The sequence below is a fragment of the Carcharodon carcharias genome, chromosome 3 (genome assembly GCF_017639515.1).
Source record: "Carcharodon carcharias isolate sCarCar2 chromosome 3, sCarCar2.pri, whole genome shotgun sequence".
Lineage (NCBI taxonomy): Eukaryota > Metazoa > Chordata > Chondrichthyes > Lamniformes > Lamnidae > Carcharodon > Carcharodon carcharias.
Genome location: NC_054469.1, coordinates 231719862 through 231747815, shown reverse-complemented (window position 1 = coordinate 231747815; position 27954 = coordinate 231719862). Strand labels below are relative to the sequence as shown.

The following is a 27954-nucleotide window of genomic DNA, read 5'->3' as shown; positions in this document are numbered from 1 at the left end:
AAAAAAACTGCGGATGCTGGAAATCCAAAACAAAAACAAAAACAGAATTACCTGGAAAAACGTCAACTCTTTTCTTCTCCACCGATGCTGCCAGACCTGCTGAGTTTTTCCAGGTAAATCTCATTCTTTCCCCATATCCAATCCAATCAGTTCAACACCCTCATTCTTTCCCCATATCCAGTCCACTCACTCCCACTCCCTCACTCTATCACCATATCCAATCCACAGTCCCACTCCCTCGCTCTTTCCTCATAGCCAATTGATTCAGTCCCACTAACTCACTCTTTCCCCATATCCAATCCACTCAATCCCACTCCCTCGCCCTTTCCCCATATCCAATCCAGTCAGTCCCAATCCAGCTCTCTTTCACCATATCCAATCCACTCAGTCCCACTCCCTCGCTCTTTCGTCATAAACAATTGACTCAGTCCCACTCCCTCACTCTTTTCCCATATCCAATCCACTCAATCCCACTCCCTCAAACTTTCCCCATATCCAATCCACGCAGTCCCACTCCCTCACTTTTTCCCCATATCCAATCCACTCAATCCCACTCCCTCACACTATCCCTATACGCAATCCACTCAGTCCCACTCCCTCTCTTTTCCCATATCCAAACCACTCAATCCAACACCTTCACTCTTTCCCCATATCCAATCCACTCAGTCTCAAACTCTCACTCGTTGCCCATATCCAATCCACTCAGTCCCACTCCCTCACTCTTTCCCCATATCCAATCCATTCAGTCCCTCTCTCTCGTTCTTTCCCCATATCTAATCCACTCAGTCCAACTCCCTCGCTCTTTCCCCATATCTAATCCACTCATTCCCACTCCCTCACTCTTTCCCCATATCTAATCGACTCAGTCCAACACCCTCGCTCTTTCACCATATCCAATCCACTCAGTCCCACTCCCTCGCTCTTTTCCCATATCCAATCCAATCAGTCCCACTCCCTCACCCTTTCCCTATATCCAATCCACTCAGTCCCACTCCCTCACTCTTTCTCCATTTCCAATCTAATCAGTCCAGCACCTGCACTCAATCCCTATCTGCAATCCTCACAGTCCCACTCACTCACTGTTTTCCTCATGTCCCATCCATTCAGTCCCAATCCCTCTCTTTCCACAAATCCAATTCACTCAGTCCAACACCCTCACTCTTTCACCATTTCCAATCCGCTCATTCCCACTCCCTCGCTTTTTCCTCATTTCCAATCCCCTCAGTCTCACACCCTCACTCTTTCCCTAAATCCAATCCACTCAGTCCCTCTCTCTCACTCTTTCCCCATATCCAATCCACTCAATCCCACTCCCTCACACTTCCCCATATCCAATCCACTCAGACCCACTCACTCACACTTTCCCTATATCCAATGCACTCAGTCCCACTCCCTTTCTTTTCCCATATTCAATCCACTCAGTCCAACACCCTCACTCTTTCCCCATATCCAATCCACTCAGTCCCAGTCCCTCGCTCTTTTCTCATAGCCAATCGACTCAGTCCCGCTCCCTCACTCTTTTCCCATATCCAATCCACTCAATCCCTCTCCCTCTCTGTCCCCATATTCAATCCACTCAATCCAACACCCTCACTCTTCCCTCATATCCAATTCATTCAGTCCAACACCCTCGCTCTTTCCCCATATCCAAACTACTCAGTCTCACACCCTCACTCTTTTCCCATATCCTATCCACTCAGTCCCACACCCTCACTCTTTCCTCTTAGCCAATCGACTCAGTCCCACTCCCTCACTCTTTCCCCATACCTAATCCACTGAGTCTCAATCCATTGCCCTTTCCCCATATCCAATCCACTCAGTCCCACTCCCTCGCTCTTTCCCCATATCCAATCCACTCAGTCCCACTCCCTCGCTCTTTCCCCATATCCAATCCACTCAGTCCCACTCCCTTGCTCTTTCCCCATATCGAATTCACTCAGTCCCACTCCCTCGCTATTTCTCTATATCCAATCCACATTCCCAATCCCTCACTCTTTCACCATATCCAATTCACTCGGTCCCACTCACTCTCTGTTTCCCCATATCCAATCCATTCAGTCCAACACACTCAAACTTTCCCCATATCCAATCCACTCAGTCCAACACCCTCACTCTTTCCCCATATCCAATCCACTCAATCAAACGCCCTCACTCTTTCTCCATATCCAATCCACTCAGTCCCACTCCCTCACTCTAACCCCATATCCAATCCACTCGTTCCCACTCTTTCTCTCTTTCCCCGTATCCAATCCACTCAGTCCCACTCCCTGGTTCTTTCCCCATACCTAATCCACTCAGTCCCACTCCCTCGCTCTTTCCTCATAGCCAATCGACTCAGTCCCACTCCCTCGCTCTTTTCCCATATCCAATCCAATCAGTCCCACTCCCTCGTTCTTTCCCCATTTCTAATCCACTCAGTCCCAATACCCTGGCTTTTCCCCATATCTAATCCACTCATTCCCACTCCCTCACTCTAACCCCATATCCAATCCACTCGTTCCCACTCTTTCTCTCTTTCCCCGTATCCAATCCACTCAGTCCCACTCCCTGGTTCTTTCCCCATACCTAATCCACTCAGTCCCACTCCCTCGCTCTTTCCTCATAGCCAATCGACTCAGTCCCACTCCCTCGCTCTTTTCCCATATCCAATCCAATCAGTCCCACTCCCTCGTTCTTTCCCCATTTCTAATCCACTCAGTCCCAATCCCTGGCTTTTCCCCATATCTAATCCACTCATTCCCACTCCCTCGCTCTTTCCCCATATCCGATCCATTCACTCCAACAATCTCATTCTTTCATAAATAAAAACAAAAAAACTGCGGATGCTGGAAATCCAAAACAAAAACAAAAACAGAATTACCTGGAAAAAAGTCAACTCTTTTCTTCTCCACCGATGCTGCCAGACCTGCTGAGTTTTTCCAGGTAAATCTCATTCTTTCCCCATATCCAATCCAATCAGTTCAACACCCTCATTCTTTCCCCATATCCAGTCCACTCACTCCCACTCCCTCACTCTATCACCATATCCAATCCACAGTCCCACTCCCTCGCTCTTTCCTCATAGACAATTGACTCAGTCCCACTAACTCACTCTTTCCCCATATCCAATCCACTCAATCCCACTCCCTCGCCCTTTCCCCATATCCAATCCAGTCAGTCCCAATCCAGCTCTCTTTCACCATATCCAATCCACTCAGTCCCACTCCCTCGCTCTTTCGTCATAAACAATTGACTCAGTCCCACTCCCTCACTCTTTTCCCATATCCAATCCACTCAATCCCACTCCCTCAAACTTTCCCCATATCCAATCCACGCAGTCCCACTCCCTCACTTTTTCCCCATATCCAATCCACTCAATCCCACTCCCTCACACTATCCCTATACGCAATCCACTCAGTCCCACTCCCTCTCTTTTCCCATATCCAATCCATTCAATCCAACACCCTCACTCTTTCCCCATATCCAATCCACTCAGTCTCAAACTCTCACTCGTTGCCCATATCCAATCCACTCAGTCCCACTCCCTCACTCTTTCCCCATATCCAATCCATTCAGTCCCTCTCTCTCGTTCTTTCCCCATATCTAATCCACTCAGTCCAACTCCCTCGCTCTTTCCCCATATCTAATCCACTCATTCCCACTCCCTCACTCTTTCCCCATATCTAATCGACTCAGTCCAACACCCTCGCTCTTTCACCATATCCAATCCACTCAGTCCCACTCCCTCGCTCTTTCCTCATAGACAATTTACTCAGTCCCACTCCCTCACTCTTTTCCCATATCTAATCCACTCAATCCCAATCCCTCACACTTTCCCCATATCCAATTACTCAGTCCCACTCCCTTACTCTTTCCCGATATCCAATCCACTCCGTCCCACTCCCTCGCTCTTTCCCCATATCCATTCCACTCAGTCCTACTCCCTCACTCTTTCCCCGTACTGAATCCAATCTGTCCCAATCCCTCACTCTTTCCCCATATCCAATTACTCCATCCCACTCCCTCACACCTTCCCCATATCCAATTAGTCAGTCCCACTCTCTCACTCTTTCCCCATATCTAATCCACTCAGTCCCACTCCCTCACTCTTTCCCCATATCTAATCCACTCAGTCCCACTCCCTCACTCTTTCCCCATATCTAATCCACTCAGTCCCACTCCCTCACTCTTTCCCCATATCTAATCCACTCAGTCCCACTCCCTCGCTCTTTCCCCATATCCAATTACTCAGTCCCACTCCCTCACTCTTTCCCCATGTCCAATCCACTCAATCCCAATCCCTCACTCTTTCCCCTTTTCCAATCCACTCAGTCCAAATCCCTCACTCTTTCTCCTTTTCCAATCTACTCTGTCCCACTCCCTCTCTATTTCCCCATATCCAATCCACTCAGTCCCACTCCCTTACTCTTTCCCCATGTCCCTGTAGTTTTGCCCCTTCAGATATTTATCCAATTCCCCTTTAAAGGTCACTATTCAATTCATATCCACCGCTCCCATTGGACTGTGCATTCCAAATCCTCATCACTCGGTGCGTAAATAGCTTTCACTTCATGTCGCCTCTTGTTCTTTTGCTTATCACCTTAAAACACTGAAAGTTACTTGGCAAGAAAACAGGTAGATGCAAAGGGCAAGATGCTGTTTTCACAAAGTTAACTGTGGAACAGCCTAACTCGAACAGCAACCTTTGGATATTCACATCTAAGCACACATCTGCTCCTCGCCTGAAATAGCTGGACCATTTATCCAGAAATAACGATAATTGCCATTTGTCCTCTTTGTTACCTTGACAGTAATATTTACCCATTATTCAGAAATAAATAGTAGCCATACGGTTGCTACACTGATTAAAATACCATTTAATTGATTAATACTGCTTCCGATAAAATACATTTGAAGATACACTGTATAAAACAATCTAGACTTTAATAATTTACTATTTACATAAGCCAAAAATAGTAAGTTAGTACATATTTGTTGAAGAGACGCTTGTACAATAGAACCTGTGATGGTGCACTCCATGGAGAAGCAGCATGGTGCAGACACAGCATCTTAGCTCGGGGTTCCTTATCAAAACAATCAATAGCTCCAGTCCTTGATTCCTATTAGTTGCTGGTGCTGCCTGCGTGAATACTGATTGGTGTTTTTGTGTTGACTTTGCAACAAAAGCTTTAATAGAGTGTGTTGACAGAATGGCAGAGGTCATGATGAGAGATCCATCCAGATGCTGAAGTCACCCTTGAGTTGAGATAATTACTTTTTCTCATTTACTTTTCCATCAGGAAAGGAAACCAATCTTGCAGATGTTCCAGGCCTGCCTGCTAACTTAGAATCCTTCCCAGATACAAACGGGAAAACACATCCACAAAAGTTTGTATTGTGGCTTAGGACAATTCTCTACCAGTTCTCCTTTGATAGGATAGGGTCTGACTTGCCTTTTCAAGATGGCCCATTTTAAGACTACTTGCTTCCCGATTATTAATTTTTTTTTTGAAAATGAAGGAACTATCTCCTTCACTTGGAGATAGTTAACTTGGTTATGTGGATTTCTGGTATCCTGAGAATTAGCCAGAGTTCATGGGATTCATTGTCAAAGCAGCTGTTCGCATGTCACTTGTTTCATCTTCTGTAAACATTTAAGTGAGAGACTGAAATAGGACGGTTATTGTGTTCAAATACCCTTCATCAATTGGAGCAGCCAGCTGAAAGGTGTCCAAGGTGAACAGTCATGCTCCAGTTGAGGCTTGGCTGTGGAAACGAGTGGGTAGAAAGAATGGGACTTGGGGTAAAAAAAACGAACCTCTGTTTAAATATGTCCCATGCTAGAGTCACTCCAAGATATCTGTTTCAAAAGGAACTAGCTGATAGTATGATAAGTTTGTAACATAGGCGCTGGGATCATTGTTCTCGGCTTCTTCAGGAAACTCACTTCCATTTTCAAATCTGCAAGAGAGCAAGTTTCAGTCTGAGAGTCAGTGTATAGCAGCTTGTGACAAGAATAAAAACCACACTAGTATCAACCACATAATGGAGCCTCCTGACTGTGTTGAGGAACATGTTGCAATCAAACCACAACAGTTATCTCAGGCAAAAGGTACTTCTTTATGTTAAGGAGTATTCTGTTTCATTTCTGGTAAAGGCTTTATTATTTCACTCACATAATGACAGTGACTGGACTTTGGAATAATTTATAGTGTGTGAACCATTTTTGGACAATTCTGAGAAATGAGTAAATAAATATGAGTTCCTTTCTTCTTCTGAATTATTTGAAAGTTACCTCCTCCCCCTATATGTTTCAGATCTTCATTACCCTAATTCGGTCTTGCAAGTTATGAGACAAGCGCAACAGCAATTCAGTAATAGGCCTTCCGCCAATTGTCCCCTCCCTCACCCACCCCCCAGCGAGAAACGTGCCTGATCATCACTCAGCACCTTCCCACAGTCACATGATCAGAAATGACTCCGTATTGGGAGGGTGGGGGGAGGGGAATGTTGGACGATGGAGTCATTCGACATTCAAGGGCAATGCGTTACAGCTCCAACATTCTGTGCAGTGCAACCCCATCCATTAATCAAGATTTCAAAACAACTTCAATAGTTAAGGTGGCGAGTAGCCAATTATGCTTGTTTACAGCCACTTAAGACCAATTACAGGAGGCTGACTGGGATTTTCCAGTCAGGCTCCTGGTCCCCCAGGCGGCAGGGGACAGTGCAGCTGCCTGGAGGTGACCTCCTGGAAGCAGACCAGGGGGATCCATGCTCCAGGCATGCTGAGAGGCCCAGTCTGCCTGCCTGGGTGCAGCAGCAGCTGGAGACCATCCTGTAGAAGGGTAGCCCCCCAACCCCCCTGCCAAACCTCCCCACCATGACTGCCAAATCCATTTTTTACCTGAATTTTGAAAAGGTTGGAGAAACAGCTCTCTATTTTGAAGCACGCTCTCTCTTATGGCCTGCTACTCCCTTCAAGCCAGAAGGTCTCTGACTGGCCCTCCAGCTTTGGGGGTGGGGATCCCAGCACCCACAATTGTACATTGAGCCCATCCTCTGGCCATTAATTGGCTGTTGTGAGGAAAATCACATCGAGTGACCGTTTCCCACATGGTGCAGGTTTCTGACCAACCCACTCCCTCCTTTTGAGCCACGGTGGTGGGTTTCAGAAGCCCACCAGGAGAATCCAGCCCAAGGTTTCACGTGACAGAAATACATGTCAGCAAATCCATCGCTGATCTCAGCAAATCCGTCCCTGATCTCAGCAAATCCGTCACTGATCTCAGCAAATCCGTCACTGATCTCAGCAAATCTGTCACTGATCTCAGCAAATCCGTCGCTGATCTCAGCAAATCCATCGCTGATCTCAGCAAATCCGTCACTGATCTCAGCAAATCTGTCGCTGATCTCAGCAAATCTGTCGCTGATCTCAGCAAATCCCTGCAGACTGTCCGGGGCACCTGGGAGTCTCTCGACAGGCCAAACGGAGCAAACATTTTCTGCCACGTTTGTAGCTCGCTCAGTTTTCTTTCTGGTATGGTCAGAAAATCAAGCAGGATGTGCCGATGTCTGCAGCTGAATTGCAGGATCACACCCCTGCCAGGCTAGCTAGCGCTAACTCATAAATATTACTCTGATATCTCTTTCCCAAGAAATGCAATACGAGTTAAAACTACTTTTCCACTCAAAATTCCCACATGGTCTGGGGAATATTTATTGTCCAAACAAGCACTGCAAGCTCTGAACAATATTAATAGCAAAATAAGCAAAAAACTGCCCTCTTGTGGAACATGTAGCACTCCCCAATATTAGCATATAAATTGACTGCTTTGAAAATACTTAAATTCATTCTGTTTTATCATAGTTTCTTTACCACACTCCTGAAAACATTGACTCTTGTTGGAACATGGTTCAAGGTGCTGGCTGGTTTCCGGTATCTCATTCCCCTTACCAATCTTCACCAGGTATGAACAAGCCTTTAAATTCTTATAAATGTGTGCTGTTCCTTATACAAACATCCTGCTCATTTCTCTTTCTCTGCACTTGCTCACGTACAAAGTCAAATATTCTTGGTTTATTATGTGGACAAACCAAAGGGTCAAGGACCATAGCGCAGGCAACACCAAGGTTCAAAAGAATAACAGAGAGTAAATCAGACATGGTGGTTAAATTGCTTTGATCTTGAACTTTAATATCTGTTGAAGGAAGGGAGGACTGAGGGAGGTGAGAAGTTCCAGAGATTTGAGGTTCTGGAGAAGCGTGATTAAACGTTGCTGTTGGGAGTTGGTTAGCTCGGTGGCACGAGGGTACTGCAGAATGATGCCAATGGTGCAGGTTTGAGCCCCATATTGGCTGTGGATTTCACGCATGCCTGCCTCCTTGTCTTCCCCCCACACTCGATGTGAAGTGGTGCCCCTCAAGCTATATGACCTCTTGTCGCTCTCTAATGGAGAGAGATGCCTTCGTGGACCAGTTGCCAATATGTCTTGAGTTTAGACAATGGGAATATAAGTAAATGGAAGTTTGTGCAGATTAGTGTACTGACAGCTGCTGGAAGGAAAAAAGAGAGGCACTGGTGAGCAGCAATAAAGGAAGAGAAGAAAGGTTGCTAGGAGGAGAGGCTGGAGCCTAGGCATGAGGGAGGGACTACCCATCAGACAACCAGATTATTTTGTTATACTCAGTTGAGGAGTGCTAGAGGAAAACTGAGAAGATCTAGCAGCAATAACATAGATTTGAATGGACTTGATCTTTGTTGAAGTTAAGAGTTTTTGAGGGAAAAATAAATATTTGGCACAAAAGAGGAAGCCAGTCTCTTGGAGGTAGCTTTGAAATGAAGCAGCATAAGACATAGGAGCAGGAGTTGTCCATTCAACCCCTTAAGTGTACTCCACCATTCAATAAGATTATGGCTAATCTTTTCCCTCAATTCCACCTTCTAGTCCAATCCCTATGTCCTTTAATTCCCCTAGTGCCCAAAATTCTATCATCCTCAGTCTTGAATATACTCAAAGACTGAGCATCCACACATCCCTGGAATAGAAAATCCTAAAGATTCACAACCCATCGAGTGAAGGCATTTCTCCTCATCTCAGTCCTAAATGGCTGACCCCTCATTCTGAGATTGTGAGCCCATGTTCTAGATTCCCCAGCCAGGGGAAACATCCTCCCAGCATGTACACTATCAAGCCCCTTAAGAATTTTATGTTTTGATGAGACCACTTCTCATTCCCCTAAACCCCAGAGAATATAAGCACTTAGGGCAATCCTTCATCCCAGGAATCAGCTCACTAAACCTATGTTGTACCCCCTCTAAGTTAAGTATACCCTTCCTTAGGTAAGGAGGCCTAAAAGGCACAAAGTGGAATGGAAGTTACTGCCATGGGGGCCCCGGTTTAATGAAAAGATTCAGAATTTGCATTCATATAGCACCTCACTGTTGAACATGTTGCACACACAATGACTTACTCTAAAGTGAAGTCACTGCTGTTTTTACAGATAGTAACATCCCTGGGCAGTAATAATCCGTTGGCTAGATTTTTAGTGAGCTGGTTGAGGAAAACATATTGGCCAAACATTGGAAGAGTTCCTTATTCTTCTTAGCATAGTGCAGCGGGATGTTTAACATCTAGGTGACCCACCAGAACAAGCAGACAGGGCCCCGATATAATGTCTCACCCAAAGAGTGCCAAGCCCACCATTACAGACATTATTGCTTCTCTTAAATGTTTCCACATTGACTGCAAAGTGACAGTGAATAAGTGGGGGCCGAAGCAAAAATCGGGTATATTTAAATGAGGCAGCACAACGTGGGGAGTGTCACGTGCCCCTTTTACCCACTAGTGCCTGCTGGAATAATGCCCAAAAATGGGCAAGGGGGAAGAGGACAATTGGGGCTTCTGTCTCCGCTGTCATTTCATCCTGGCATTTGGCCTGGTTCCAGGGGCTGAGCAGATGCATTGAACAGATTCGCTTATTCTCACCAGTGTTTGTGTGACATATTGCCAGGATTGATAAAGTTGGGTGAGCTGGCAGTCCATGGGCAGAATTTTCTGCCTATCAGTGTGGGAGCGGGTGCAGACCTGATCACTGCCCGCAATGCCATTTTCCGCAGGCGTGAATCGTGGCTCCTGAGAACAGCGGGAGTGGGCGGGTGGCAGTGGGACCTGCTATGACCAATGGTGACCCATGGCCTGTTGTAAAAAGTTCCTGCAGTCTTGCAAAGGCTGGGAATCATGGCCAGCAGAAGGAGTCCCCAGAGCACTGCTGGTGAGCAGGCCAGGCAAGAGGGTAGAGCAGGGGGGGGTGACTGCATGAGCCATCGCTTGGTGGGCCAGCAGGTATTGCCCATGCTGAGGTCAGCCTGAGAGGGTGGTGAAGAGATGGGTTCTGCCCCCGCAGCAGGTGTTACACTGAGTCCCACATATTACTGTTCTGGGGCAACCTGGAGGAGCTGCACCTGGGCGCAGAGCTGGAACTCCAGGACATGTCAAAGTCAGGGTGATGAGATGCTGGGAGGGGAACCTCAAGGTGGTGTTAGCACCGATCCATCTGCTGCCCTCTGCGCTCCACGTGCTTGCGCCTCCTTGCTTTGCAAGGTTGGACCGTGTGGTGCCTAATGTGATGTAGGCAGCATTTGGCCAAGCAGGGTTGGGGGGGGACAGACCTGGTACCTTTATGTGAGTGTTCGGCAGCAGCTGCGGGGTGAGGAGGCACTGGAGCCCTGCAATGTCTCACTCTGGCTGGAGTGGGACGGCAGCGAAGAGATTCCAGGTACAAGTAACACTAATCAATGCCCTTCTCTCCTTTTCAGGAGAAGAATGCTCATAACGCCGCCGAGCGGGTGAGGACTGGTGGAGGGCTGGCACAGTTGGCCATCGTTAGCTGCTTCGAGCAGGAGGCCCTGGATCTGGAAAGGCTCCATGCGCCCAGGTCCACTGGTGTCGGTGAGGCTGGGGTGACACGGGCAGGTCTGTTTGCCCAGCAGTCAGGTCACCATTGTTCTCCCAGCAGCCATGGCAGTGCTGAATGTTCAGTGATTGAAGTTTGCAACATGGCTTGACCATTGCTTATGGAAGGATGAGTGCATAATGATCCAGGGGACAGGGATACACATTGACATTGTCTCCACGTTAACTAATCAAATGTCCTTGTTCTTCCTTTCAGCATCAGTGGAGCAGGGCCAGGAGGAGGAGGCACAGGGGCCCCCTCTCACACCTGAGGGTCCTGAAGTCTCTGACTCACCAGCATCACACCATCTCTGCCAGGCAGGCACCAGCGCAGATACTGGCACCTCGATGGGAATTAGAACATCGGCTAGTGTCCTGGGGCACAGTGGTGAGGGCACTTCACAGTCGCTGGAGGAGCTGCTGGGGACAGAGAGTGTCCATGGTGCCAGCAGTCTGAGGACTCCAGGGGACCCGCACATGCTCAGTCGGTGGCTGATGATGGGCCTCTGGAGTCGTCTGTGAGGCAGCAAACGCTGGAAGTCCAGCAGGCTGTGCGGGAGGATCTGGGGGAGATACACGAGGATATGCTTGGCTTGGTGTCCGTGGTGGAGGAGTCTACGCGGGCGATCGCCGAAGCAATGAGCCTCATGTCTGAGAGCCATGCGTCCTCCATGGAGAGAGTGGCGACCCTCATGGAGAGGCTCCTCCAGGAGACCCATCAGGGCTTCCTGAGGATGTGCTCTGAGCAGCAAGCCCTCGCATCGGCATTGACCTCAGCTGGTCAGTGCCAGTGTGGGAGATGGTCTGGGCATCAACTTTCCCAGCTCGTTGCCCATCCTTCCACGGTGAGCAGGAAGGTCTGAAGTGACCTCACATCGGAGCAGCAGCTGCTTGTTATCTCTGTGGGCACCTCTCAGCGCACTCCAGATGAGGGCAGCAGCTCCTCCGCCCCTCCCCCAGTGACCATAGCATCCGGTGAGGCTGCAACGACTGGGGAGATGAGAGCTGTGGAACAGGCAGCTCCCTCCCAGGTGGGCCCAGCACAGGCTCCACGGGCCAGAGGACGACCACCAAGGTCATTGATGCCAACAGGACAGCAGAGTCAGCAGCTGTCTCAGATACCCCTCCCAGCGAGGGGGCAGCACCAAGACACAGCACCCAGAAACATAAACATAAGGTACCTTAGGCACATCACGGGTTTCTCACTGGTACTTTTGTGTTGGCCCACAGTGAGGTCATGATTAGTTGGCATGGTGTTTAACACCTTTGTCATTTTGTTTCCTTAAATTCATTTTGTTATATCATTAAATTTAGACATGTGACCATGGCTGAGGGTGACTCCTTTCCTCTGCAGGTGGATGGTTACCAGTAATGTTATGAATGGGTTATGCTACATTGAGCTTTATTAACAAGGCCCTTAGTTAATGTTCCTGTCCAGGCAGATTTTGCACTCAGGTGTCGAGCATCGAGCCTGCAGCTCAGGCTTGTCCTGGCAGTCCATCTGTGGTGTGCTATTTGAAGGTTCGTTGGATTAAAGCCTCCTGGGTGTCTCCTGCCTTCCTGGATTATGTCCGGGTCAGTGTCCACCCCCTCAGCATTTCCCTGTGCATGCTCATCCTTGGACTCACTGCTGGACTCATCATGTGCAGCTGCATCCAATACATCGATATCTTCATTGTCCCCTGCTTCTCCCCTTTCCAGCACAAGATTGTGGAGAGAGCAGCATGCAACCGCTATCGCTGACACACAATCTGGGGGGTACTAGAGTGCGCCCCCTGAGTGGTCCAGGCATCAGAAGCTCATCTTGAGAAGACCGATGGTTCTCCCCACCACAGCCCTTATGAAGGTGTGGCTCCTATTGTACCACTGCTCAGCTTCTGATGTTGGATGCTGGAGAGGCATCATGAGCCACCTTCTGAGGGGATAGCCCTTGTACCCAGCAGCCATCCATCCAGCCGGGCTGGAGCACTGAAGAGCCCCGGCACCTGGGAATGTCTGAGGATGTAGGTGTCGTGGGAGCTGCCTGGGTACCTTGCACAGACTTGTAGAATCAGCATCCTGTGATCACACACTATCTGCACGTTCATGGAGTGGAAACCCTTCCTGTTGACGAAGGCACCGGGGTCACCCGCTGGCACCTTGATGGCCACATGTGTACAGTCTATAGCACCCTGGACGTGGGGGAAGCCAGCAATGGCTGCGAAGCCTCTGGCTCGCTGTGTCTGGCTGGCCTGGTCCCAGTGGTAGTGGATGAAGGTCAATGCCCGTCTGAACAGAGCGTCTGTGACCTGCTTGACACAAGTGTGCACAGCTGATTGGGAGACACCGCAAAGATCTTCAGAGCCACTGACATGGGGTGTCCATCCACACAGTTAGCGGAGACCTCGGGCCCTATCATCTGACAGATATAGTTGACTGTCTCCCTTGAGAGACGGAGCTTCCTTCAGCACTGCACCTCAGACATATTGAGGTAGCTGCTTTGCCACCTGTATACCCTGACAGCAGGATAGTGGCGTCTTCTGTGGCCCCTTCCGCCTTGGACTACTCTTGGCCCTGTGCTCCTTGTGCCTGCGCCTGTCCCCCCAAAGGTAGCTCCCCTGGAGGCTGAATGTGCACTCCTGGCCTCCTCCCCCTCTGGCCCTCCCTTCCTCCTCAGAGGAGCTGCCTCCAGTGGACAGTTCAGCTCCCATTCCCAGGCTAAGGGAAGGCTTCCTGAAACCTGCAGGCCCCAAAAATTTTCACTGTAAAGTGATGACTTGAAGGTTGTGAGTCGAGTCCGAGCAGCTGATATGAGTCTTGAAGTATTTCTGCTCACACAGGCAAGTATCAGTAACTTTCCAAATTCGCGATCCCACTCACCCCTCTTATCCTGCCCGTGGATGAGGTTTGTACAAATGTATCCTAAACGTCTCCTCATTGCCCTTGTGCGATGACCTGAAGACCACACGGGCCCCGGGAAATGGCCGTCAAATTGATGACGCAAGTGCCTGAAGTGTCCCGTTAATGAATGGCGGGCGTGGACTGGAGATCATGTGTCCGCCCAATGAAATATTGCCATGGCGCACTGTAACATTGGGACCCTCGCCCGATGTCACCGCGCATCATTTTACACATCAGCACGTGGGGCCCACCCCACACACACTAACAGGAAAATTCTGCCCCATCTGACAGTAGAATATCACTGGCTTCTTCTTCCACTTAACCTGTTAACTTCAACTGTGTTTTGTTACAGCAAACACAGGACAAGTACTCATTACCCCTACCCTCCTTTGCAAGGCAGCCCGTCAATAATGGTTCAGTCAGTTTGTCCAATAGATAGCTTACTCATAGATCAGGAAGATCTTAGCTTCGATTTCTGCTGAAAACCATGCTCTCACTCAGAATGGCTGTGGAATTTGTCTCAGTCCCTCTCTGCGTATGTTGTGAAAATGTCTAATTTCATGATTGATATGCTCTTGGAATATTTTAGTCCTGGGGGAAATTAAGCTTGTAAATGTAAGGTAATTGAAATTCTAGAATTCAGAAGTTGCCAGATGCCCCCAGGATATTTCCACATCCAAGATCCTTCCATGTGTCCTCACAAGGTCAGAGTTAGAAGGGTGGGAGCCATAAAATGGCAGGTGGGCCCATTTAGCTGGCGAACTGAAGACAGGGGGTAGGAATATCCCCCCCGTCAGGGGGGTTGTGTGAGGGTGGGTGTGGACGTGGGTGGGCCAATCAAGGCCCGCCCAGTGTGATGCACAACCCGGAAGCTCTGCGCGCTCCCTGTGCGGTGGGGTGTTCCCTGAGTCAGGAGTGCACCCTGCAAGCGAAAGTTAGTTTTAAGTTTTAACAGTTGAGTAAAGTGTTGAAAAATTTTTATGACATGTCCCCTCATGTGAAACTGTCACATTAATTTCAATAAAAATTTTTGAGAAAATTTAAAATCATTCATGAAACCTCATTCCGCCCGTGGATGAGGTTCCATGAAAAATGCGAAGGCCGCCTGGGCTCTTTGCCTGCGCCCCCCCCGGCCCCCCAAACCCCACCCCCCCCAAACACCACCCCCCCCGCAAACCTTAAGGTTGGATGGGCAGCTCCGTTAATTATTGTAATTGGTAGTTAAATGGTCTTACTAGGACTTCGACAGTTCGGTGGGCATTCAGCTGAACTGAAAATCTAAATGATGCGCAGTGATGTCGGGACACATGCCCAATGTCACCCTGCATCATTTTAGACCTCAGCTCGCTGAGCCAAATATTCTCCCCAGTAAGTCTGAGGAGAATTGCCCTTAGAGAAGTTTCATGTAATTCCACAGGTCAAAGAAAGATCTGAAAAGCAATGGACCTAAAAGTCTCCATATACTTTTCAGATCATAAGATAAGTTTGGAAAGCTAAACCAACTAATTGAAATCTCTATCTGGGACATCCTAGGTGTGCTACATAACTGTGGGAATAGGTTGTAGAGAGGCAGTCTTTTGTTTTGGCTGTACCTCTGTGTTCTCTCACAGAAATGGTTTGTCAGCTTGGAAGACTATGAGAAGGCAGTTCGGTATCTTCTGGCCACCAGAACCAGGAGTGTAGAGGCCATGTTCCTGAGTTGGAGTCACTAGGCAGAAATTGCAAGGAGGGCCCATGCTCGGAATGAAAAGTCCAAATTCATGAGGAATTAAAATTGCCAGTTCTGCTTGGTAAAGCTAGTGGAAGAGTGTTGAAGTGGAATTTTCACAGGGAGAGAGAGCTCTGGAAGTCTAAGTGCCAGACTGGGAAACTGAGGAGAATCAAAGTGAATTCCTGAGAGCTGTGACACACCTTTGTTTGGTCTTAAAGAAATGGAGGAATGCTCAAGATCCTGGAAAGTATAGGGGAACTCTTGGATAGAAATAAAAATAGAACAGGGGATGACCCATTGAGATTTGCAGGTTTAAATAATAAGGGTTTACGAAATACAGTGTTAAGTTAGTAGTACTTGTTTTGTTTAATTCTTATTTAGTAAAAGTTTTTTTTTGTTTAAAACATGAAATCTTGTGGCATAGTTCTTTCAGGTAATAACTTGGAATTCAATTTTTTTTTCAAGTTAAAGGTCTCCCTTGAAATCAATAACAGTGTACATGTCAATTAATGACAGGATGGAGTTCAGCTGTAAAACCCCAGTCAATCTGATAGCTAACTGATACCCGCTGTTAAGACCTATTCATGACAGCTGGCCTTGTAGGCAAGACATTGGAGGGCCATTGACACTTGCCTAACCACTTGCAAGTGTCATTTTCTCATGTTCCTTTCCTCTTGCAAGGTCCAGGCTCATACTGCGCTGCTGCTTCTCTTATGCCAGCAGCTCTCCAGTGCCCAGCCCATCCTTCAATTGTCAGTTGAGAAATGAAGGCTGCACCATTCCTCACAGCTGCTCCCAGTCCTCCAGAGGTGTGGGTGAAACCCCTTTTACATCTGTCAAACAGGACTGCACTTCTGGTGAAGTAACAGCTGCAAAGAGGAAGCAGCAGCGAGGGGTTTCCCAGCTTAAGGCGTCGTTGGGGCGTTTTCACTAACCTTGAGAATTCTGTTGCATTTCAAGCCCAATTTCTCTGGCAAGTCCAATGAAATTACAAACATAAATTAGGAGGAGCAGGTCACTCGGCCCCTTGATCCTGCTCCGCCATTGAATAGGATCATGGCTGATCTGAGTGTAACCTCCTGCCTAGCCCTAATAACCTTTCACCCCTTTGTTTATCAAGAATCTATCTACCTCTGCCTTAAAAATAGTCAAAGACTCTGCTTCTGAGGAAGAGAGTTCCAAAGATTCATGGCTCTCTGAGAGAAAAAAAATTTCCTTTATCTCTGTGCTAAATGGCTGACCCCTTATTTTTAAACAGTGACCCCGAGTTCTAGATTCTCCCACAAGAGGAAACATTCTCTCCACATCCACCCTGTCAAGACCGTTCAGGATCTTAAATGTTTCAATCAAGTCACCTCTTACTCTTCTAAACTCCAGCGGATACAATCCTAGTCTGTCCAACCTTTCCTCATAAGACAACCCAGCCATTCCTGGTATTAGTCTAGTAAGCCTTCTCTGAACTACTTCTAACACATTTACATCCTTCCGTAAATAAAGAGACCTAAACTGTACACAGTATTCCAGATGTGGTCTCACCAGTGCTCTGTACGACTGAAGCATAACCTCCTTACTTTTAAATTCAATTCCCCTCACAATAAACAATAACATAAATTCTACTGTATACGTTGATTCTGCAGCACACCTCAGTCTGATTATAACAAATACCTTTAAAAAAAAAACTGCTGTACAAAATGACCCAAACTAATGGTTTTTATTTAGCAAAGTCGAGCATTTAGAAGTGGGCTGGCTGTGCTCTGTCTTTTATATGCTGCTTAGTTGTTTGCAGTGATAGCTGATGCTTGGCTATTAAATCTGCTAGGTGAGATAGTTAAGTGTAAAGTGTTAATTATATATTAATGGTGTTTAATTGTATGCAGGTGGTGGACAGTAACTGGAGTTTTCCTCGAGCATTTATACTGAGACAGCTTTTTTGCAGTTTCTCTTTAAGGGGCTGCCTTTTAATTTGTCCCCAATTTGTTAATTTAGTTTATTTGGTTTTGACTCAAAAGATTTCTAGAGAGACAGCAGTGGCTGTTTAGCCCAGATGGTTAGAGTGTGGTGCTAATAATGTCAAGGTCATAGGTTTGATCCCTGTACTAACCAGCATGTCTATTCCGAAAGGAAATTGTATAAAGAGATGGTAAGGCCCTACAAACAACAAAGTAATAACGTGCCAATTACCGGTTTTTGTGATGTTGATTGAGGGAGAACTTCCTAGTTCTTCTTTCAATAGTGTCGTGGAATCTTTTATGTCTACTGAAAGGGCAGATTCAGTTTGGGGTCTTATCTGAAAGGTGGTAGCAGTGCAGCAAAGCTCAGCACTATGCTGAAGTATTAGACTTGGTCATGTCTCTGAAGTGATACTTGAACCCACAACCTTCTGACTCAGGTGTTAATGCGATCAAACAGGGAGGCTTTCCCTCTTATTATGACCCATCTCAGATTGGCTGAGCATCTGATTAGCAGATTGGCTGCCATATTTCTTACATTATAACAATGACTACACTTTAAAAATGATTTCTTAGTTTTAAAGCACTTAAGGATGTCTTGAAGTCATGGAAGGAGTTATATCAATGCTCTGAAGACGTCAAATGGACTTGAAACGTTAACTCTGTTTCTCTCTCCACTGATGCTGCCAGACCTGCTGAGTTTTTCCAGCATTTTCTGTTTCTATGCCAATGCAAGTCCTTTTTGCTTTTTTATGAAGAAGCAATAGTGGGACTCATTCATAACTGAGTTTAGTGGGGCAGCCATGATGTTTCTCACTAGCTGGTATGTGTATTATAATACCCTGTAACCTCTCCAGTCTAGAATGCTTGGGACCAAGACATTTCTGGATTTCAGAGTTTTCTGGATGATAGAATGCCTAACTACAAGTGTGTGAATCAGAAAACACCGTGCACTGAAGCATAAAACAACGATACAACAATATAACGCGGTAATAAATATAAAAGCAAAATACTGTGGATGCTGGAAATGTGAAATAAAAAGAAGTGCTGGAAAAACTCAGCAGGTCTGGCAGCCTCTGTGGTGAGAGAAACAGAGTTAACGGCCTGAACTTTACCCTTGGTGGGTGCACACGATTGGAAGGCTTGGAAGTAGCCAGGAAGTAGACTGCTGACCCCTTTATGCTGGCCAGCCAATTAACAACCAGCCAATTAACAACAAGACAATTAACAACCATCCAATTAACAACCAGCCAGCGTGAAACACGTGCTGGGATGGGGGTGGCTGAGGGTGGGCGATGGTGTCATTGTGGGTGTGCGCTGTGAGAGAGCTCCCTGAACGCAGACAGCTGCCTCAGGGAGCTGCAGACCTTCAAATAATGAAATAAAGGTGTAAAAAGCTGCAAACAATGTCCATGCATCACAATCACCTGAAAGCGTACCTCATAAAAATGCTGTCCACAGGTATTTCATTTTATTTCATAATGGAGATTTCATCCTTACCCTTGGATAAGGTTGGAAGAAAAGTGCAAAGAGTGTCTGGCCGACTTGTCTGTCCACCAACTGCAAGGTTAGACGGGCCACAAAAAATCGGAGACAATTGCTCCGTTAATGGGCTTAGCTGCCCACTCAATTGTCGGCGGGATCACTTCCGGCTTTTACACGTGCCTGCTGAGTGAAATATCATGCGAGTGCGCGGTGACACTCACTCGACATCAACTCACGCAGTTTTACACCTGATTGGGTCAGGTGCGCGCCCAATCCTGTAAGAGTCCATATGACTCTTCTTCAGAGCCAAAGAGAAGTAGAAATGCGGCAGTGAGTTAAACACTAAGATAAAAGCAAAATACTGCGGATTCTGGAAATCCGAAATAAAAACAGAAAATGCTGGGGCCCTCAACCATGTCTGACCCATCTCCTGCGCCTCTGCCCTCACACCTGCCCCTCCCTCCCAGAAACATGATAGGGGCCCCCTTGTCCTCACTTATCACCCCACCAGCCTCTGCATTCAAAGGATCATCCTCCGCCATTTCCACCAACTCCAGCATGATGCCACCACCAAACACATCTTCCATTCAGCCCCCTGTCAGCATTCTGTAGGGACTGTTCCCTGTGGGACACCCTGGTCCACTCCTCCATCATTCACTGCTCCCAATATGGTTTCCTCTACATCTGGGAGATCAAAAACAGACTGGGGGACCGCTTTGCAGAATACCTTTGGTTTGTCCACAAGCATGACCCAGACCTCCCTGTCACTTGCCATTTTAACACTCCACCCTGCTCTCTTGCCCACATGTCTGTCCTTGGCTTGCTGCATTGTTCCAGTGAAGCCCAATGCAAACTGGAGGAACAGCACCTCATCTTCCAACTGGGCACTTTACAGCCTTCTGGACTGAATACTGAGTTCAACAATTTTAGAACATGAACCCTCCTCTATCTTCACCCCTTTTTAAAAATTTATTTTTATTTTTATTTACTTTATTTTATTTTTATTTATTTATTCATTGTTTTATCCTTTTTAAATCTTTTTTCCATCCTTTTTACCAACCACCCCACCCCAAAAAGGGCCATCTGTTACTTGTTCTATGTTCTGCTATTAACACATTCTTTTATCTTACCTTTATGCCACTAAGCACCTCCTTTAGCCCTCACCACTACCATTAACACTCCCTTTGTCTTATGTCCATGGCACCTTTGTCAATCTCTCCTTAGCCCCCACCCTTCGCTGGCCTTCTATCCAGCTTCACCTGCTCCACCCACCCCTTAAACAGCATAAATTTCAAACCATTTCTACTTCTCTTTAGCTCTGAAGAAGAGTCACATGGACTCGAAATGTTAACTCTGTTTCTCTCCCCACAAATGCTGTCAGACCTGCTGAGTTTTTCAGAATTTTCTGTTTTCATTTAAGTAGAAATGTGATGGACTTGATACTGTTTAGGGCTGGGGTTGGTGGAGCAAAATCGAAGGTCAGAGATAGTGAGAGCTGGGGAGAGATTGACAAAGATGTAATGGACACAAAACAAGAGGAGTATTAATGGTAGTGTAAAGATTAAAGAAGGTGCTGATAGTGGCATAAAGGTAAGATAGCAGAATGCGTTAATAGCAGAACGAGGATCAGTGCTCTGTGAAAGAACAACATGGAACAAGTGATAGATGGCTCTGAAGAAGAGCCATAAAGACTTGAAACATTAGCTCTCTGTTTCTCTCCACAGATGCTGTCAGACATGTTTCAGATTTCCAGCATCCGAAGTATTTTGCTTTTATCTGAGTGATAGGTGGCCCTGGGGGAGCTGGGATAAAAGGATTAAAAAATGGATGAGAAAAAATATATATTTATCATGTTGCTGCTATCCCACACTCTACTAAAACAATACCATGTGTTGCTTGGGTCTGCTCATGATATTTCTGAACTGGAGAGGTTACGTTGTAACCACATTTTTGCTGTATATTTTTAATACACTCTTGGAAATTAAATAGGGCTATAATTAATTGTATTTCAGTTCCAAAGTTTGCAAATCAAAGTAGAATAGTGACTTTTAACTACCTGCCAGAACAAGTGGCAGAAGGTGTAGGGGGGACATGAGGAAGAACTTTTTTACGCAGAGGGTAGTGGGTGTCTGGAATTCGCTGTCCAAGTTAGTGGTAGAGGCAGAAACTCTAAACTCTTTTAAAAAGTACCTGGATCGGCACCTAAAGTGCTGTAAGCTGCAGGGCTATGGGCCGGGGGCAGGAAGGTGGGATTAGAAAGGGCACCTGGGAGTCCTCGGGCTGGCATGGACAAGATGGGCCGAATGGCCTCCTTCTGTGCTGTAACTTTTCTATGGTCCTATGGAAAGCAGGAGTCTGAGAGAAGCCCCCAAAGGATGTCAAGGTTCATCAGTTTAGCTCAGTACTTCATGTTATTTTCCAGAAGCATTGGATATTCAAAATGCATTCTTTCATGGGATGCGGGCATCACTGGCAAGGTCAGCATTTGTTGCTCATACCTATTTGCCCTTGAACTGAGTGGCTTGCTAGGCCATTTTAGAATGGCAGTTATGAAGCAACCACATTGCTGTGGGTCTGACCAGGTGAGATGGCAGATTCCCTCACTGCAATGAACCAGATGGAATTTTATGACATTTGATGACAGTTTCAAGGTCACCATTATTGAGACTAGCTTTATAATTCCAGATTTTTACTAATTGAATTTAAATTCTACCATTTGAACCCATGTCCCTAGAATATTAGCCTCGGCTGCTGGATTAGCAGTAAAATAATGTTACCACTATGTTGTCATCTCTCCCTATTACACCCGCTAAGCAGTTAGTGCAGACCAAGGTTAGCTGTGAAGTGGGAGCACGTCAACTTCAGAAAGGGAGAAAAAAATGAGGTTTCGAAATGCCAGTCAATGATGGACAGAAGTAATTACCAGACATTTCACACTTCAGCACAGAGAGGCCCATTTGCTGTTAAACAGCTTGCCTTTTATATTAGAAGCTAATGGAATGAATCAGCTTAAAAAATTAAACAACTGAGAATAGCACAGTTTCAGATGAGTGATTAACAAAGACAGGTTAATAAAGCATACAGTATCTTAGCTTTAATTATTAGGGGCATAGAGTACAAGTACTTATACTTGTATAAAGCAATGGTTTGGCCTCAACTGGAGTATTGTGTCCAGTTCTGGGTGTCGCACTTTAGGAAGCATTGGAGAGAGTGCAGAAAAGATTCACAAGAATAGTTCCAAGGATGAGGAACTTCCTTTTTGTAGATAGACTGGAGAAGTTGGGACTGTATTCCTCGGAGATGAGAAGGTTGAGAGGAGATTTGATTAAGGTATTCGGAATCATGAGGGGTCTGTACAGAGTAAATAGAGAGAAACTGTCCCTGTTGGTGGAAGGATTGAGAACGAGAGGGCACAGATTTAAGGGTAAATGGCAAAAGAAGCAATGGAGACATGAGGAGAAATTTTCTCACACAACAAATGAATGCACTGCCTGAGAGTGTGGTGGAGGCAGATTAAATTGATGCTTTTAAGAGGGAATTGGGTTATCATCTGAAAAGGAAGAATGTGTAGTGTTATGGGGAGAAGGTGGAGGAATGATACTAGGTGAATTGCTCATTTGGAGAGCTGGCGCAGACACAATGGGCTGAATGGCCTCCTTCTGTCCTATAACAATTCTGTGATTCTGTGATCTGAGAGCTGATACCTCACTAGCAGTGGTGTCTTGGAGAAATAGAGTGGAGCAGAAACTTAACCAGCACATAAAGCTCAGCATTCAAAATTGGTCTGAATTATTGGTCACTTAATCCATGCACCACTCTAAACCATGAGGATGGAAGGCAAGCTGGTTCCAGGGCTCAGTCAATGATGTTCCATATCTGCTGCCTTGTCAAGGCCTGAATTCCATTTTGCACCTCCCCAAAATCTATTCGTAGCCACTTTTAGGAATAAGAAGCACAAACTTGCATTCTACCACTTTGTGCCTTAGTACAGATCATGCAATGTTACTGCCCCAAACTGCAGCCATGTCACCTTAAAGAATATTGCATTTCTATAGTCCCTTTTACAGCCTCAGGACATCTTAAAGCACTTTACAGCCAATGAAGTCCCTTTGAAGTATAATCACTGTTGTAATGTAGGGAACGCAGCAACCAATTTGTGTACAGCAAGCTCCCACAAGCAGCAACATGATATTGACTGGATAATCTGCTTTAATGGTGTCGATCGAATGTTTAATATTAATTAAGATACCAGGATGAACCCCTCTACTCTTCTTTAAAATTGTGTTAAGAGATCATTTGCATCTACCTGTGCACTCAGCACTGTACTGGAGAGTCAGCCTTCATTTTCTAGGCTGCAACTTGAACCCACAACATTTAGACACTGAGTGCGCCAAAGCTCACATCCAAAGCTGTTGGTAAAACTTGGGGATGTGGTACCGCCGAGCATCAGCATACTAACTTTTACAACAACAACTTGCATCTATATAGTGCCTTTTACATAGTAAAATGTCCCAAGGTATTTCACAGGAACGATTATCAAAGAAAATCTGACATTAAGACAGGTGAACAAAAGCTTGGTCAAAGAGTGTGGTAACTATGGTTTTATCTAATGTGTTGTATACCTTTACGAAGAATGTTATAAAGGAAGATCACATGATCTTGTGTAACCAATAGTGGAGTAGCATGGGCTAACTCTGTAGTTAGTTAGTAGTTAGTTGGAAGTCAGTAGCCTGCAAGTGAGCAGCAGAAGTATGTAAATAGGGTTTGGTGTAGGAACACATATTAGTAGCTGCTGAGTACCTTGTAAATAAACACCAAAGAAGTATCTGCAGAACTACTCTATCTAAAGTACCAACTGGATCACCCTGCAACAAGCCAGCAAGTGTGATTCACAAGTCCCATAAACTGGCTCCTGAGTCATGACAAAGAGGTAGGTTTGAAGCTGCATCTTCAAGGGAGAGAGCTGGAGAGGTTTACGCAGGGAATACCAGAGCTTGGCATCTGAAGGCACAGCCACCAATTGTGGCACGATTAAAACCAGGACGATGCTCAAGAAGCCAGAGTTGGAGCAGTGGAGGAGTGGAGAGATCTGGATGGGTTGTAGGACTGGAAGAGATTGTGGAGATAGGGCATGGAGGGGTTTGAAAATAAGTATGAGAATGTTATAATTGAGGTATTGCCACAACGGGAACCAATGGAAGTCAACCAGAACTTGGGGTGATGTGTGAATGGGACCTGGGGAGAGTTAGGACATAGGCAGCAGAGTTTTGTGTAAGCTGAAGTTTACAGAGGGTGCGAGGTTGAAGGCTGGCCAGAAGTGCATTGGAATAGTCAAACCTAGAGGTAATGAAGGCATGGATGAGGAGTTCAGCAGCAGATAGAGCTGAGCTAGGTAGTCTGGCAATGACATGGAGGTGGAAGGAGAAGATCTTAGTGATGGCATGGATGTGCTGTGGGAAACTCAACTCAGCGTCAAATAAAACACCAAGACTGTGAACAGAGAGAGGCCTGGAATCAGTGGCTAAAGCACAGAGTTTGTGGCGGGACCTGAAGACAATGGCTTCGGTCTTCCCAAAATTTAATAACAGGAGATTTCTGCTCATCCAGTACTAGTTGCTGGATAAGCAGCATAATAAATCAGTGAGAGCGGAGTTGTTGAGAGAGGTGGTCAAGTGGAGCTGGGTGTCCTCAAGGTACAAGTGGAAACTGTTGACGTGTTTTTTGATGATGTCGCCAAGGGACAGAGCGAGTGAATGAGAAATAAAAGCCGGCCATGGAACTGGGGTGGGGATACAGTTTGAGCCTCAATCCACTCAGTTCCCAATACGACCCAATGCTGAATGGTGGCTTGGCCCCAGGGAATGGGGAACATTGCACATGGATAGTCCCTGAGGCTGCTAGGGAACAACTGTAGAGGTCAGCTTGGAACCACCAATAACCAGGGGATATAAACCTCCAGTCTGCCTCAAGGCAGGGAGAGGAACCACATTCCAGATCACACAGTCCTTGCAGTCACCAGTCACATAATTTACACACAAGGCCCCATATCACAGCTTCGAAATGAAATGTGAAATTAAATGTTGCCATGTTAGGGTGAATTTTTTTTTTCATTCGTTCATGGGATGTGGGTGTCGCTGGCGAGGCCAGCATGTATTGCCCATCCCTAATTGCCCTTGTTCAGGGGGCATTTAAGAGTCAGATTGCTGTGGGTCTGGAGTGACATCCAGGCCAGACCAGGTAAGGACCTAATGAAGATATTAACTGAGATGACTAAAAGCTTGGTCAAAGCAGTAGATGTCTTAAAGGAGAAATGCAAGGTGGAGAGGCGTAGGGAGGGAATTCCAGGGGTAAGGAACAGGGTAACAAGGCAATGGCCACCAATGCTGCAGTGATTAAAATCAGGGGCGCACAAAAAGGCCAGAATTAGAGGAGCATAGGTTTCTCAGTTGGTTCTGGGGCTAACATCTCTATCTCCATATAAATTCATACACACTGTGTGCTGGGAACTATGTCAAAGTCCTGAGTTGATATAGCACACACACCCACTCACTCTCCAGTAGGGTGCAGTGTGTTGCAAACAGGAGTCAACCCTTTTTTTCCCTCTTGCAGCTCCATCTGGGTGACCAACTCTTATGGAATAAAATAAGGGACACTTTGACCATGGGACAGGGAAACCGGGAGCAGCGGGGAGGCTGCTCATGACCGGAAGAGTTCGGGTGGCTGAGGAGAGGGGTTCCGGTGACCATAATCCCCCCCTTTGGTGGCCAACAGTGCACATGACCAGGGGAAAGGCAAAAGGAGACGACTGCCAGGCTCAGTCTCCCACTAGGCTGTCCTAGAAATGAGGGACAAAAGGCATCCCGGTCAAAATAAGGGACAATCCTTTAAAATACAGGACAATTGCTCACCTTGACCTACATCGACCCCAAAGGGCATGTGCCAACTTCCACTGCTGCTGCCACCTGCTGACTCAGGACGATGTAAGAGACCCACAACCCTGGACAATGGACAGGATAATTCGGCCGCACTTCCTGCTGCTGATTAATTCTCAGTGACTTCTGGTTCAAAGCGCACCTTTGGAGACTCCAAGTCAGGACAGGATGGGATTCAGCTGTGATGGCTTTCGTGGCGAAATGGCCTGTCCCAGCCAATCACTATCTAGATCCCAAACATGGCAACCGGCCAATGGGGCAAGATAGCAGAGCGTCCCCGGAGTGATGGAACAGTAATACAGCCAGACTCAGCACTTTCAGAGAGAATAAGGGAAGGCTAGGGGAGGTTGGAAGGAATTATCTCAGCTGTTGTTATTATGAATAAGCAGGACAGGGTCTCTGTGGGGCATTTATCCTCATAAAGGAGGCCCTGTAAATATTGTTGTCATCTATTTCTCTCCTTTTGGGAGAACTTAGATCAGAGTTTATTCATATAGTAAGAAATAGGTTTAAATTGATCTCTTGCTGTAATGAACTCCCCGTCCTCCATTTTGGCTGAAAATTAGTGTTTACCATAGATACCTTTTTAAAAATATATCCCTGAACAGTTTTATACAGAATACTGATTGCTTTGTTAACAGGTAAGTAGCTCATGAAACCTGCCATATCCCTTCAGGCCCAAAGTTCCCAACAACATCACAACCTTTTCTCTCACTCCCTCTATTAAATGATCCTGCTCAACTCACTTCCCACACACCAGCTAGTCGATTCCCTTTATTTTAGAGAAGTAATAATGTAGACTGTTTATATGTGTAGAATAATAAATGGTGGTGAATTGAGGGCTATAATCTAATCCCATGGGCTCTGCAGATGCCCATAAATTGCTTCAGATTTGGTCTCGCCGTCTCAACTCAATTACAGCCTTGAACCCTACAGCTTGCTATCTGGCATCCCATCTTAAACCAATTCCAATCATCCATTATAAACCACATTATAAAAAACATTTCTCCTAAAGTCACGTAAAGATATACTCACAGGTTTTCTGTGGAATCTGCTGCTATATGCTGGTCTTTGCCATTTGGAATATTGTGGTCAAAGACTATAGTTTCCGTGTTCGCTAAGCAAAACCCATTTGAACGCATAATTTCTATGGGGAGAAAAAGCAACACTGGTTTGTTTCAGGTAAATGGGAAGTGCACAAATGAGTTCAGTGGATATCTACATGAGATTTCCTGGTGAGCTTTAAAGATGTGGGGCACAGACAGTTAGCCAAGGCAGAGAAGACTTTTTGGAAAGAGTAGAGGTTACCTCATAATGTCCCCTCCCTTCCTGAATTTACTCTCACCTTTTCCTAAGGTGTTGACTTTTCCTGGAAGGAGTTTCACACATGGGACCCCACCCAGTCTGCTGTTCCTAGGGCTGTGGTTTGACTCGGGGCGGGGGGGGGGGGGGGGGGGGGGGGGGGGGGGGGTAGCACTCTTGCCACTTGGGTCAGCAGTTGCAGGTTCCAGTCCCACTCTAGAGACTTGAGCCCATAACCAAGGCCAACACTCCAGTGTAGTAGTGCAGGAGTGCTGCACTGTCAGAGGTGCTGCACTGTCAGAGGTACTGTATTTTTGATGAGGCAAACCAAGGCCCCATCTGCCCTCTCAGGTGAACATAAAAGACTCCAGGGCACTATTTCAAAGAAGATCAGGGGAGTTACCTTCGGTGCCCTTGCCAATATTTATCTTTCTGCCAACATTGCTGAAAACATTAATTCATTATTACCTTAGGTCATTGTTGTACATAAATTGATTGCTGTGTTTCCTGCATTTTAACAGTGACTACACTTCAAAAGTACTTCATTGACTGTAGCAGTCTTTGGGACATCATGAGGTCGTGAAATGTGGCATATAAATGCAAGTCTCTCTTTCTTTACCTCGTGCGTAAATCTAGACAGCACTTTGATCAACCATTACCTTGTCATAGCCCTAACCTCACCTGATGCACGCACACATGCACTATTCAGCAAGAACCTCTGGATGGCGATCACAAACTGATATTTTCCATCTAGCTCAGAT

The 27954-nt window shown here is 46.3% G+C and overlaps 1 protein-coding gene across 1 annotated transcript in view; it reads right to left on the bottom strand.

The window, feature by feature from the left end:
* Nucleotides 1–4836: 4836 nt before the first annotated feature.
* The window catches only part of pxdc1b (PX domain containing 1b), a 79762-nt gene continuing 56644 nt past the window's right edge, over nt 4837–27954 (bottom strand). The window contains exons 4-5 of the mRNA XM_041183199.1: nt 26927–27038; nt 4837–5940 (exon numbers count right to left, since the gene is read on the bottom strand). Of these exons, the coding sequence (XP_041039133.1) occupies nt 5826–5940; nt 26927–27038 (227 nt within the window). The 3' untranslated portion in view covers nt 4837–5825. The remainder of the gene's footprint in view (nt 5941–26926; nt 27039–27954) is intronic.